Genomic DNA, 14,711 nt, shown 5'->3' with positions numbered 1-14,711 from the left:
CAAAATACTTCTGATGTTATGATAACTAATTTATCAGTAAACAACTTTTTTCCTATCTTTGACCAAAACCAAAAAATATTGGCTCAAAGTTGAAAGTTAGGGGCCCTTCTATTACAGGTTTTACGGTGTTTGCAATTTCAACAACAGTAACGAATTGGCTAAAAATGGAGACACTCTATTGCTCAGAGGTGGTCTGGGGTGGCACTGTATTAGGGGGTGGCATTCAATTAGAGGCTGACACTTTATTGTTCGCAGCCAATTTTTACTGAAACTTATTACAAAAGTACTCGATTGTCAACTCTTTCACAAAATGAATTTCGAGGTTTTCTTGATTTTTCTACTTCTTTTTTAGAGACTTTCGGATTTTGGTATTATCCTGAAACATTTTTGACAAATACAGCACTTCTTTCAAGCTTGAAAAAATCAATAGAAAACCTGAAAATGATTATTTTTATGGTATTTGTTAACTTTTAACACAGAGGCATCGAATCCTCAGTGGAATTATATTAGGGGGGGGGGCACTCTATTGTTCGGAGGTGCTCTAAGCTGGCACTATATTAGAGGTTGGCAAATAGGGGTGGCTATCTAATAGAGTTTTTACGGTATATACTTTTCTGGGCTGATAGAATTTAAAAATCAGATTCAAATAGTCTATATAGTCTTTTCAAACTATTGTTCAACAATTCAATTTCAAATTGATAAAGTACATTGCTATTATTGTTGTCAGAAAAAATTGGAGTTGAGACGCAGACAGTTAATCGAAATATTTCTCTGCGTCTCCACCGACTATGCGCTATTTAGGCCTGCAATGAGCCGTCCTGCTGGACCGTGGGTTGGTGGAGTTTCTGATCTTAATGCGACGTTGTACACTGTAGGTTGAAATCTCGGATTTTCAAAAGTAGCCTATTAATGTTCAGTGCGAAGCATGGAAAACAGTTCCAGAAATCAACGAAAAAAACGACGGAGAATTTTATGTGGTTCCAATCAAGGTTAGTTTTAGGAAGAAGAATGATCTTGGCTATCTTGATTTCGACTGAAATATCTAGGTACAAATAGACAAAGCCTGTTCCATTAACAATAAACTTCAAACTTACCACTATTTCGATTATTTCAGGTCTTGAAAGCCCAGAGACAAGTTGTCTCTGGATTCAGGACTACTCTCGAGATCTTGGTTGGAGAATCCGAACGTCCCAAGGAATCACTTCCAGTCGACCTTATCACCGCAGCCAACAGTCTACTGAAAGATAATGGACAACGTGCCGTTTACAGAGTTGCAATCTCAGAGAAGGGCAGGAACTTCCGTAAGGTTACCGCCGAGAAGGTCAGAGATGTTAAGCCATCGGAAGAATTTTAATTTCGAACTTATATACGATTAAACAGCTTATTACAATAAAGTTATTCTGCCGTTATGTCCAATTGTGTGCAAGACAGAGGGAAACAATTTCTGTAGAATATTAAAATACAGTTTCAGGTTTGTATCATCAAGTTCGTGAATTTTGAGAAACATGTTAAAGACTCTACAAACAGAATTTTAAAAAACATTTTATCGATTGGAACCAATTTTTAAAAGAATTTTCAGATCCCTGGCCACTCAAACCCTAACAAAAACCATTACGAACTTCCTAAAATATTAGAAAACTTGGTTCAAAAGTTTCCAACAACTCAACAGAGACAACAAATATACTCTGCCTGCCCGACCACTATTATGCTCTAGTTTGTTTGATTTTTTTCTCGGTTTCGTTCTATGAACTCATCGGACACATTTGTGTCCACCATATCAGTCTCTCGTCAAACCTTTTTGCTTTATCGCATACTTTTTCCATCTGCGTCTTTTGTTTCTCTTCTCTTTTTCAACCTGCGTCTTCCCATATTTCGAAACAGTCTCTCTTTGCATCACTCGGGCACAATTTGTTATATTTGTGACCCAAGTATAAATAGGAAAGTGGAAATGGCAGATCGAATCAGATGGAAACGAGTTACAGGTTCTTATTTTCTTTCTATTGATCTGTTCATTTTTTTCTTTTTTTTAACTGAAAATTAAAAATATTTCAGATGAGGTTACTATCTGTCTTGTGTCTTTTGGCAACGATATGTTCAGTGAATTCGTACAAGATTCTTTTTTATTCGAATCTTTTCGGACACAGTCATGTGAAAATGTTGGCCGCCGCAGCTGATACTTTGACAGATGCTGGACATAACGTGGTTGGTTAACTTTCCTGAGAACTACAGTAACTCATCTTTCTCAGACCGTACTGATCCCAGTGTTTGATACCACTCTCAACACTTCTTTGAAGACAACCAAGAATGTGATTTTCGTCGATGCCAATGATCAAGTCGAAGAATTCGTGAAAGCTAGAACATCAATGTTATCGAATATGTGGAAACAAGACGCAGCTAACCCGATTACCTTGCTTCAGGTATAAATCGGAATTTTTTGGTTAGAGCTAAAATTAATATGACTTTCAGAGAGTCGGAAAAATGGCAGAGATTTTCAGCTCACAGTGTAAAAAGGTGCTGACTGATACAGAGTTGATTGAGAAAATGAAAGCAGAAAATTATGATTTGGCTGTTACGGAACCATTCGATTCCTGTGCTTATCGTAAGTTGGGTTTTGGCATTTTTTTTCGGTTTCAAGTTTATTATTCGAACCAAAAAGATTTTTTTTATTTTCGATAACAACATGTATAAGGTTATTCAGAGAAACAATTTTGCTGATTTGCTTCTTTAGTGAATGACCCCATAAGCTTGGAAATTTCTAACCGAATATTTCCGATGAAAATTATTTTGTGACTAATTTTTTCCGATTATCATTAAACCTGTAATAGAAGGGCGCCAAACTTTCAGGTTTGAGCTATTTTTTCTCGGCTCCTTTGCAAGATATAAAAAATGTGTCAACTGATAAAATTTTTGTGATATTATGATAAACTAGTTGACAACTTTTTCATATCTTTGACAGGAACCGAGATAAACTACCTCAAATTTTAAAGTTACGGTATTCGGTACTTGAAAAATAACAGTTTTCCATGATTTTTTTTCACCTTCTGAATATTCCGGAATTTCGGAAATCGGAAAATTTTAAAATATAAAATTCCAATTTTTGAAACCTCGGAAAATTGCAAAATTTCAAAATTCCAAACCTTAAAAACTCGGAAAGTTCGGAATGCCTTCTGAAAAACTTCTGAAAAAATCCATTCCGCCCACTCTTGGTTTAAAACTTTAAAAAGATTAAAATACGATTATTGAAAAACGTCTCAAAATATTCTCAGATTTATCCCATATCTTACATTTTCCAGCATTCTTCGAAGCCATCAACATCCGCGCCCACGTGGCAGTGCTCTCTTCCAGTCGTCTAGACCATGTCAGTGACGTCATCGGACAACCAGCAGCTCCCAGTTACAACCCAGGACTTCTCTCTGCGAATGGAGACAAAATGACAATGCTTCAACGATTCGTGAATGTCATCCAATACATGTGTGGATCCTATTTCTTTAGTTACGTTGGTGATGTAGAAGCCGCAATGGCAAAGGAAATCAATCCAACATGGAGAACCTGGAGAGAAACCGTTCCAGAAGCATCTTTCATTCTTACTAATCAAATTCCCCTTTTGGACTTCCCGGCACCAACATTTGATAAGATTGTTCCAGTGGGAGGGTTGTCTGTGATAACTGATAAGAAGGCCATGAAATTGCCAGAGAAATGGGATAAGATTTTGAGCTTGAGAAAGAATAACGTTTTCATTTCTTTTGGATCAAACGCTAGATCTCTCGATATGCCACTGGAATACAAGTGAGTTTTCTGAAATCTAATCGAATATATTTTTGAATTTTTCAGAAATTCCCTTCTCCAAGTCATCAGAAACATGCCGGATACTTCTTTCATTTGGAAGTATGAGGATCTTACTGACAAGTTCACAGAGGGAGTTGAGAATGTGTATCTTGGAGATTGGCTTCCACAAAATGAACTTCTGGCTGATCCAAGATTGAATGTATTTATTACTCATGGCGGCTTAGGATCAGTTACAGAGTTGTCAATGATGGGAACTCCAGCGGTTATGGTGAGGGATTTTCGAAGGGGACCTTATCACAATAAATTTAATTTTCAGATTCCTCTATTTGCCGATCAATCCAGAAACGCACAAATGCTCAAACGACATGGAGGAGCTGCAGTCCTGACCAAAACAGATCTCGCCAACACAAAACTGGTTCAAGACACCATCCAAGACGTTTTGGCCAATCCGAAATACCGTGAAAATGCAGAAAGGTTGGCTGAGATGCTCAACAATCAGCCAACAAATCCAAAGGAGACACTGGTGAAATATGTGGAGTTTGCTGCAAGGTAAGACATTCTTTTGACTAAATTGCAGGAATAAAAATTGATGTGTCTAGATTCGGAAAGCTACCATCCCTGGACAACTACGGTAGACATCAGTCCTTCATTCAGTATTTCTTTTTGGATGTCATTGCTATCATTGCACTGATTGCAGTTGTATCGTCTTACATTTCTTATAGAATTTTGAAATGTGTAGTTAGAAGATGTTTCGGATCCAGATGCTCAGAAGTCAAGAGCAAGGAGGAATAAGTATGGGTTATGATATTCCATTGATCTCTTTTTCTAGAATTTTGCTTGAATAAATAAAGACTTCAGTTCTATTTGAATAAGTTTGAATAGTTTATGTGGTCCTGTATTTCAAAATTCTCAATTTTGAAAGGAACAAGTTAGACAGACTGAAATTTCAAAATAATACAGTTTCAAGGTTTTGTGAATAGTGCTTTCCGTTTTTCCAAAGCTAATGGGTGTAGTTGTCCTGTAACATCTGCAAATCGAATTCAAGTTTGAAACATCTGGCAAATCAACAACCGATCTATTTAAACAGTTTCCGAGAATAAACAAAACATGAATTGAAAATTAGCAAAAAGAAAGTATACAGTGTTTCCAATGAAATCTAACCAAAATTAGGATTGAAAAATATCCTTATTCTGACTTAAAATTTTGTAAAACCGTAAAACCTGTGATAGATCCCTCCTTACTCTTTTAAGTTTAAGCTCAATTATCTCAGTTCCTATGCATAATATTAAAAATGTGTCAACTGATAAAATATTTTTGATTTCAAAATAAAAATTTTGTCAGTTGAATACTTTTTGATATCTTTTACAGGAAATAAGGTATATTTGCTCAGAGTGTGTTTAAGGGCATTTTGTTTGAGTGTTAAGGGTATCTCATAGTCAATAGCTGTAGATCGAACTTCACGTGATCTCTTTTTTCCAAAAGTCGATTTATTGTGATATCCGTGAAGGCCTCCGTGGAATCCTAAAAATCGTAGCAAAATTCAGGATAATGAAGTTGGAGGTAATCAGTACGAAGTTTCCAACGTGCAAGTTGCAGGATCTTGCAGGATCTTCTTGGTCTCCAGAGTGTAACGATTTCTAGGACTTCGTGGACAGCTTCAAGGACACAGGATGGGACGGATTCAAAGCAAGATGACAGAAGTAGCAGAGTATAATGAAAGGTATGGAAATGGGAATAGGCAAAGTCTATAAATTTTCTACTGTTAGAAAATCCTGTATTCCTGATGGAGGGCAAATTCTAGGATTTTTTTTAAATTAGGGGAATATCAGTATAAAGTTTCCAACATTCAAATTCCAGGGAGCTGCTTGGTTTGCGGAGTCAACTTCCAGAAGGACAGCTTGCATGACAAATTGGAAAGGATTCGAATCCAGAAAACACGGATAGCGAAGTATAATGAAAGTTGAAGAAATGGGGAATTGGTAATTTTTTCCGGGAAATTAGAAAACTGAAAAGTTGCTTGTTCAAGAAACCAGTGATAAAAAATGTGGTCAAAGTGTAGAATATAGAAAAATAAGAAAAAATCAGCATACATTCATTTCCAAAATTCAAATTACAGTGGCTGCTTGGTCTCTGAAACCAACTTCACGGACTTCGAGGACATCTTGCGAGCGGGACAGATTCGAGGATCGATCGGATTCGTATCGAGAGAACAGGAGGAGCGGAGCGCAATGCAAGGTGAGCAAATGGGATTTTTCAATCAATGGAAAGAATGGGAATATTTAAAAAAAATCGCTAGTTTCGAAACTCGTTTTAGGACACACTTTTTTGAAAATGCTTTTTGAAACAAAAAATTCCTGTATTCAGTTTTTGATAAATGATGAGAATACGCAATTTGAAATAATTTTGACAATCCTTCTCATGGGTAATTTGAAAAATCACTACTCTTATTACAGTAGAATAAATTTAGGACGACGTCACCAGTAACATCGGAGGAAGAAACGAAACTTCAGACACTTTTCTGCAATTCCGATGAGGTAACAATTTTTTTTTAATTTCTAAAAATTAGTTTTCTTTCAGATTTCGAGTACAACAGGACAAGAGAGACGGAATCGACATCGTGTTGTCAAAACTTCGTGAACTTGATTTTTTTGTGTGGTTTTTTCTTGCTGTCATTGCGCGCTTTTTCCTCTTCGTTGACTGTTTCTTGGGATGTCTTTGGGATCAGAGTTGCATTGAGTTTTTGTTCGGTCTCCGTTGTCCATAGTTTGTCCGCAGTCCGTTGTAAATCCGTTTTTGGCTGTTCGTTGTCCGTGTCCGTTTTCCGTCATCCGCTATCCGTTGTCTGGGAGAAATATTTTTGTCCGTCCTAAAAGTTTCATTGTCCGTGCAACTCTGTTTAGGATTCGGAGACTTTGTCGTTCTAGTTGGTCCTTCCGGCTGTGTCCCGCATACTTCGTCAATTCGCAACAGATTAACAAACGTATTGACTAAAAAAAAAAGAAAAATTAACAAAACTAAAAATGGGAACACAACAAAAAAATTAATAGAAACTTGAAAAAATCTTTAAAAATAGAATACCAAAAATAAATGAGTGTAAATTATAGTCAAATAACATGAAAATCGGTTAAATAAATGATGTTTCCTGGATTTCTTTTTTAAATTGTTTCTATTATGATTTCGAATTACTTTCCAACAAGACGAAACAGAAACTTTTTTGCAAAAAAATATTTTGTTTAGATAAAGAGCTCCATTGGAAAATATGGCGTTTGTTGTGGACCACAACAACAACTTGTGTTGATTGAAATGTATTTGCGCCAACAGGAAAAAAACACAAAAATCTGACGAGACCTAAGTTCAACTCAACAACTCATACGAACATTTCTTATCCTCCAACCATAAAATTTCTGTTTTACAGTTCCTCATGACGACCTCTAACCATCCGAATGGTCCGTCCTCCATTTCTTAATTGCATCTTTTTCTCTTTCATCTATTGTCTTACATGGTCCATCGTGGCCTTCATCCTATCATATTCCGACATCTTTCCTTGAAGGCCCTTCACCTTTCCCCCATTACTGCTGTTTCCTTGGTCCAGTCATGTATTCTTCTGCTTCTCTTTTTGCCCTTTTACTCACTGTTTTCCAGAATGGTTTGCTGTTCTCAACACAAAATTTTTCAATTACCAAAATAATTTTAGCTTCCTCATTCGTCCCTTTCGAATTTGAGTTATTGGACTATCGCCCAGTTGAATTTTCGTTCAACAATGACATTGACGAAGAGGTTCTGACAAAGTGTTGTACTGAAACTGCGAACTTCAACTTTCATGCGTATGGAATGGATTTTCCACTTCGTCTGCAGAGAAACTGTCTGATAAAGGAGGAGTTTGCAGAGGAAACGGCGCAGTTTTCAGATGAGGGAACCACGTGGCAAGGGAAGTTGGAAGGTGAGCCAATGTTAGAATATTCTAGTCATAACTGCGGACAATCGTAATAATCAAAAAGTTTGAAAATTTTGTTTTCGAAAAAATTGAATGGGTCGGGAGAGAAAATCATATTATCCAAAAAACCTATTTTTGCTCGAAAATCAAGATTTCTCAAATTTATCTTTCAAAAGACGGATCCAGTGGGCTTGGTCACATTTCCTTGAATGGTCTAATAGCCACTTTGCACTTTGAGTTCAATTATCTCGGTTCTTTTAAGAGTTATAAAAAATCAACTTATAAAATGTATACCACCAAAAAATTTTTAGGCACCATATTTTTGATATATCTGACAGAAATTGCATTTACGATTTTTCTGTGACTGTTCCGGAGTAATTCTGTTCTCAACTAATCTGTAGACTAAATAACTACAGGGTGGGGAATAATTATAGCGCCTAAACTTTGCTTAAGCTCTGGCGCCTGCGAAAAGGTCTGCTTTGCACACAGTAATATTTTTTTGCTTCATTATTTCGTTCTAAACAATTTTGAAAGTTTCAGGCAATTATTCCAACTTTGAAGGTAATTGTGACTGTTTATCCACACCACACTCCTAGTATGGAGCGCGCGAAAAAGGGGTGAGAACTTTGGAGATCGCTAAAAAACTTGGTATCAGGAAATCAGTGGTCAATCAAACATCCGTTCGGTTTAGTAAGTTGGGAACTTTCAAGAGTATAAGAAAAAACGGTCATCCGATGTTTGGGACGACTCCTGAAGTCGTCAAAGCCGTGAGAGAAAAAATCAGTAGGAGTCACGAAAGAATCATGAAAAAAATGGCGTCGTAGTTTAGAATGTTCCCCAAATCAATGAGAAATATTCCCCAAAACCAGCTCTATATGATTCCATATCGAACCCACAAAGGCGCTTTCCTAACGGACCGTAACGAGAGGTTACAACTGAAAAAATCCAAAGATCTCCTTTGAGGCACGAGCTTTGGCACACACTTGAAGACCGTTTTTCACAAATGAAGTTGCTCACTGTTGAGGTGAACAAAAACAGTCAGAACAATTGAATAGTGGCTATCAATTATTATAGTGCATGTTGGCTTTTGAAAATCCTGAATATGACTTCTCACCCGGTCACGGTGACCGTATTTGGTGAGATGTGCAGAAATGGTAAAATTTTGTCGATTTTGGAGCCAAGACCGACAAAAATTCTACACCGAGCGGATTTTGAAGTCGGAGGTGCTGCCACAGTCCCAACCACGTCTTTTGAACAGCAGTGGGACATTCTAACAGTACGGAGTGCCTGCACATACTGCAAAGCTCACTTGTCAGTGGTTCCAAGCCAATTTTCCGGGTTTTCTCACTAAGGAGTGATGGCTAGCTTCCAGTCCGGTACTCATTCCAATGAACTTTTTGTTATGAAAATATTGGACCCAATAAGTCTCCACAAAAAATTATCCTAATTTGGAAGCCCTGAATAGATCCTTAACCGCGGCATGGGACACTCCTTCTTGAAGAGACTTCGAGCTGTTATCAAAGCAAAGGAAGGAAGGCTCAAAAACTGTTGATGCTATCTTTTTTGTTGTCTCTTAATGAACATTTCGGTTGAATTTCAGAAAAAAATCTTTTGATTTGATCTTTTTACACTGTCTTGAAAGCGGCGCTATATTTATTCCTCACCCTGTATTAAGCACCTGAAGAAACAGGAAGTATCTTTATTTTTCAGATCAACCCAACTCTACAGTCGACGGAGACATCATTGACGGATTATTCGAAGGGATCATTCTCACTGGAGACGGGGACAAATTCATGGTTGAACGGCAGTTTCAGTGAGCACTTGTCTCTATTTTTAAGATAATTCAAGTTGGAAATTTTCAGATCCGATGGAAAAGGGCACTCATTGATCTACAAGGTCTCTTCAAGAAAGGAAGTAATGAAGTCTCTTTTTCCCCAGGAACTAGTCAATGACGAAGGAAGTGGACTCGATGGAAGTGGCCTAGAAATTTCCTGAATTTTATATTAAATTGTATTACTGTATCAAACTGTTTATGTATCAAAGTTGCTCTTCCGATATTTCAATTCTGTTTTCACAATATCAATTCTGTTTTCGCAATCAAATAAAAATCCAAACATCATTGATAACTGTTGGTACAATCAGAAAGCTAAATTATTTTTTATTTTTTATTTTTCTGAAGTGCTAAATGCAAGAAAACACTTTGTTTAAGAAAATTAGTTCTGTTTCACATACATTACAAAATTGTTGCTCTGTTATCCAAAGCAATTCACCAAATTTAATTTTTGAAAAGATCAAATATTGCTACTCTGATCGTCTTCGTGCACTTTTCTACTGATAACAATTCGTTAATTTGGTCAATTTTCTTTGGTTGTCTGCGTCTCATTGTCCCTGAACTTTGTATGTTGTGTGGGAAGTCTTTTATTTAAAGGCAACGATTTTTGTATTTCAAAACTTTTTTGTTAGAGTCATCTATTTTCAATGCATCACTCATTAATCATTACTTTTCTGGTATTTTTGAACTGTCCAATTAGTTCCGAGGCATACAAAATTCTAGTGTATACAAATTTATTCGGGCACAGTCATGTCAAAATTATGGGTACGGTAGCTGATGCGTTGACAGATGCGGGACATAATGTGGTGAGCATTTTCTTTATGAGAAAAAAAATCATATTTTTTTCGTTTTAGACTGTTCTAATGCCAATTATCGAGAGGCAATTCTTGAATGATACCTGCTTGAAACGTACAAAAAATGTGATATTTGTGGAGCAAAATGAACAATTAAAACAGCAAATGCAACAAAGGAGCAAGCGTTTTGTTGGAGTTTGGACATCGACAAATTCGCATCCTTTCAATTTAGTAAAGGTTCAGTTTTGACAAAAGGAAAAAAATTAACTTAAAACCTGCATTAGAAAAAGTTTCCATAAAACCGGCACCTTGAGTACATGATCCCTTTCATAAAAGGACCTTCCGAGCGGTTCTTGAAAAATAGAAAGACCCTTTCAATGCAGGTTTTTCGCAATACCATTTTATTTCAGAAAGCTGGAGATTTGGCGACAATTTTTAGTAATCACTGTCGGAAGGTGATGTCCGAGAAGAATCTTATAGAGCAGATAAGAAATAAGAATTTCGATTTAGCTATAACGGAGCCTTTTGATACATGTGCTTATGGTAAGAAATGACTTACTGAAGAATTCACCGAGATTCCCATTTCCTTCAGCATTCTTCGAAGCTATAAACATCCGAGCCCACGTGGCTGTTTACTCCTGTAGTCGTTTGGATCATGTTAGTGAAGTCATCGGACAACCAGTTCCATATAGTTATGTACCCGGGATGTTATCCACTTTCGGAGACAAAATGACAATTTGGGAAAGATTCTGGAATTTTCTTCAATTCAAGGCAACATCCTATAAATTTTCATTGATTGGAGATTACGATTATGCAGCTGCAAAGCAATTTTATCCGAATATTCGGTCTTGGAGGGTACGTCGTATGAGACATTGGTCGAAATTCAGTATTACTTTTCAGGAAGTGCTCCCAGAAGCCACATTTATTTTTACCAATCAAATTCCCGTTTTGGATTTTCCATCTCCAACTTTTGACAAAATGATTCCAATTGGAGGATTATCAGTGCAAACTGATAAGAAGGTTTTGGTGTTAGAAGAGAAATGGAGCAAAATTTTGGGTTTGAGAAAGAAAAATGTGCTCATTTCATTTGGATCGAACGCCAGATCGGATGAAATGCCAATGGAATACAAGTGAGTTAAAGGTGGGGGACAGGAAATTTTTCGTAGTTTTTTTTGTAGCTAGAGTATGCATTCTACCGTCACCGTGTACAACGCTTAATGTCACTCTGCGTACAGCTGTAGTCCTCGTCTTTATGTATGATATCGGGCGTGCGCTTTCTCTTTGCCCACGTGGCTCAGTCGGTAGCGGCGCCGCACCCTCAATCATCGTCCTCACAAGTTCAACTCCTCGAGGGGCATCTTTGAACGGAATTTCGAGAACATTATTTTTTTTCATGTCCCCCCACCTTTAAAGGAGATGGGACATGAGATTTTTCGGAGTTTTTTTTAAAGGAGGCCAGAGACCAAAAAAAAAGTTTTCCTGATATTTTGCATAGAGAACCCCCATGAGGGGTTGAACTCATGACAGGCCGCTCAGGGGTACATCCCGCTACCAGCTGAGCTACGCGGGCGCGAAGGCGCCTGACGACCGATGGTCTACATAAGCGCGGCGCGATTTCGTCCCCCGAACTGTTCCCCGAAATTTTTGCTGTCTCGCCTCCTTTAAGCTGGGGTGTGCATTCTGACGTGACTCTGTACAATGCTCGGTGTTAACTCGGCATACAGCTATCGTGCTCATTTTAGTCCCGCCCGTGTGTTTCAGTCGGTAGCGGCGCGACATCTCCAACTGTGGGATGTAAACTCCTCGAGGGGTGTACATGAACAAAATTTCGAGCAAATTATTGCTTTGTCATATCATACATTTCTGCTTCGTGAAGATGATTTATACCCCGATTAAAAACAGTATTAATTTTCTAACAATATTTCGATAATTTATAGACTATCCCTCCTGGAAGTATTCCAATCAATGCCGGATACCACTTTTATCTGGAAGTATGAGAATCCAGAAGACACATTCACAAAACATCTTGATAATGTCTATCTCTCATCGTGGCTCCAACAGAATGAACTTCTCGCTGATCCTCGATTGACAGTGTTTATTACTCATGGAGGACTTGCGAGTGTTTTTGAGTTAGCAATGCTGGGTAAGCCAGCGATCATGGTACTTGAGAGTTTTCTAGAAAAATCAATAATATTGCGAATTTCCAGATTCCGGTCGCTGCTGACCAGACAAGGAATGCTGAAATGTTGAAGAGACATGGGGTTGCGGTGGTTTTAAGCAAGACCGATTTGGCGAACCCGGAAAAGTTGCGAAGGGTTATAGAAAACGTTATAGGAAATTCTAGGTAAGAAACTGCTCATATTTAACAGAGACTGAAACACAGGGAGACCGACATTCATAGGTCGTTTTCTGAGCGCTTCTTAACACGGTGCCAAAATTTTCTTTTTAACTTGCACATTTACACTGTGGATATCATTGGGTGGGATCACAGAAACCAGTAAAACTCCATTGGTTTTCATTGATAGCAATGTGAAGTTCTGAGGTCTATCGAAGGTTGCGAGCAGAATTTCTCTATTGAACCTTTCTGTCAAAACCAAAGACCATAAAAATAAGACTACTCTAAAACATCGTTTAGCTTTCCTTGAAAGTGTCATGGATTGGGGTTGAATTACGTCAATCGGTGTTTCGTTGATAGTAATGTGTAAATCAACACGCAGGTCTACCAAAAGACTTTCTGAAAGATAATTTCTTGCCCACTCAACACTGGCTCACAGCACTTTACTGGACGTCCTTTAATCCTTCAGCAAGAATGAGCACCGTCTCATGACTCGAAATCAAAATTTGCTGTCATTTTCCGAGGATATCATAAACTCAAAGAAACAGTAATTTTTTCAGCTACCAACAAAACGCAAACCGCCTCGCTGAAATTTTACGTAATCAGCCAACAAATCCAAAGGAGACGCTGGTGAAATATGTGGAGTTTGCTGCAAGGTAATCAGTCATTTTAGCTGGATTGCGGAAATAAAAATTGATGTTTCAGATTCGGAAAGCTTCCATCTCTGGACAACTACGGAAGGCATCAGTCCTTCGTTCAGTACTTCTTTTTGGATATCATTGCTATAATTGCACTGATTTCCGTTACATCATCTTACATATCCTATAGAGTTTTGAAATGTGCAGTTAGAAGATGCTTCGGATCCAGATGCTCAGAAGCAAAAAGCAAGAAGGAATAATTATGAGTTATGATATTCTATTGATCTCTTTTTCTAGAATCGTAATGAAATAAAGGCTTCAGTTATACTCGAATAATACTGAAAACTAGAAAATCAGGATTCTTTTTGATGTTAACAAATTGGACATGATAAAATTTCCAAATAATAAAGTTTCAAGATTTGTGATTGGTGTTTCCTTCTTTTTGCATTAACTAATCGTGGTTTTTATCACTATGCCTAGAAATGTTCGGATATTCCAGATCATTTACCATGGTGGCCTGAAAAACTCAAATTGCAAAGTAGCTTTGGAAACACACCAGGTGAATATGAAGACATTTCTCAGCCATAGTTACGATGGCCTAAAAATTCATTTTAAGAAAATTAGTCCACCATGATAAATGGCTTAGGAAACACATCTTTGAAATGTTAGGCCATTTTTAGGCCATCTGCAGTGGTGGCCTAAAATATTCATTGTCAAAAGTTACGCTTCTCATGATTCCCAATCTTTATTGGTTCTCAATTTTGAAGTTGAACATATTAGAATTTCAAAATAATACAGTTTCAAGTTTTTGTGATTAGTGTTTTCTGTTTTCCAGTGCTGTATTTATGATGAACCCCTAATCTTGTATCAACCAGCGGCAAAACAAAAAATTTCATTTCTTTTGTGTATGTGGCAACTTATTTTACAAATCGAAACCGAAAATTGAGTGTATCGAAATTTGTTTGCAAAATTCGATGTCATGCAAATCGGGATGGGGGAAGAAAAACGGAAAAGACAAGATGAAAGTGATAATTACAGAAGGACAAAAAAATGATGCACAGAGAGGTGAAGAAAATTGATTAAAGGGGAGGAGGAGGGAAAACCAAAAAATATGAAACTGAATGAAAATTCTAGAAGAACAAATAATAAGTGTCAAAAACTCTAAATGTGACTGTGACTCGTTGATTGTGGAGGGGGGGGGGGAAGGACAGGGAGAAGAAAACAATGGGATTCTTTGTTTTTTTTATACGAGACGAAAGAAAAATGAGATGGTTGAGTTGTGTGGAGGGTGGTTAAAATTGAGTGATATTGATAGGAAAAAAACTGGGAAGATTTAAAAAAAAAGAAAAGAAAAAAGATATGGGGGACCAGTGAAAAATGGAACCTATATATT

The 14,711-nt window shown here is 37.3% G+C and overlaps 3 protein-coding genes across 3 annotated transcripts; all 3 read left to right on the top strand.

The window, feature by feature from the left end:
- Positions 1 to 808: 808 nt before the first annotated feature.
- On the top strand, positions 809 to 1,354 carry CBG05525 (the record flags this gene model as incomplete). Its single annotated transcript, XM_002633592.1, has 3 exons — positions 809 to 871; positions 918 to 989; positions 1,115 to 1,354. 3 exons carry the CDS (start codon positions 809 to 811, stop codon positions 1,352 to 1,354), a joined length of 375 nt encoding a protein of 124 aa, XP_002633638.1.
- Positions 1,355 to 2,052: 698 nt separating this feature from the next.
- Cbr-ugt-19 lies at positions 2,053 to 13,578 on the top strand (the record flags this gene model as incomplete). Its single annotated transcript, XM_002633593.1, is given in 8 exon segments — positions 2,053 to 2,202; positions 2,247 to 2,417; positions 2,467 to 2,616; positions 2,622 to 2,727; positions 3,267 to 3,786; positions 3,832 to 4,054; positions 4,103 to 4,335; positions 13,386 to 13,578. Coding segments are annotated over 8 exon segments (1,746 nt in total).
- CBG05527 lies at positions 4,533 to 9,715 on the top strand (the record flags this gene model as incomplete). The annotated part of the gene is made up of 4 exons (XM_002633594.1): positions 4,533 to 4,578; positions 7,481 to 7,726; positions 9,431 to 9,533; positions 9,583 to 9,715. 4 exons carry the CDS (start codon positions 4,533 to 4,535, stop codon positions 9,713 to 9,715), a joined length of 528 nt encoding a protein of 175 aa, XP_002633640.1.
- Positions 13,579 to 14,711: the final 1,133 nt, after the last annotated feature.

This window comes from Caenorhabditis briggsae (genome assembly GCF_000004555.2).
Source record: "Caenorhabditis briggsae complete genome, chrIV, whole genome shotgun sequence".
Classification (NCBI taxonomy): domain Eukaryota; kingdom Metazoa; phylum Nematoda; class Chromadorea; order Rhabditida; family Rhabditidae; genus Caenorhabditis; species Caenorhabditis briggsae.
Note: the sequence above shows the minus strand (reverse complement) of the source record. Positions and strands in the feature narration are given on the sequence as shown.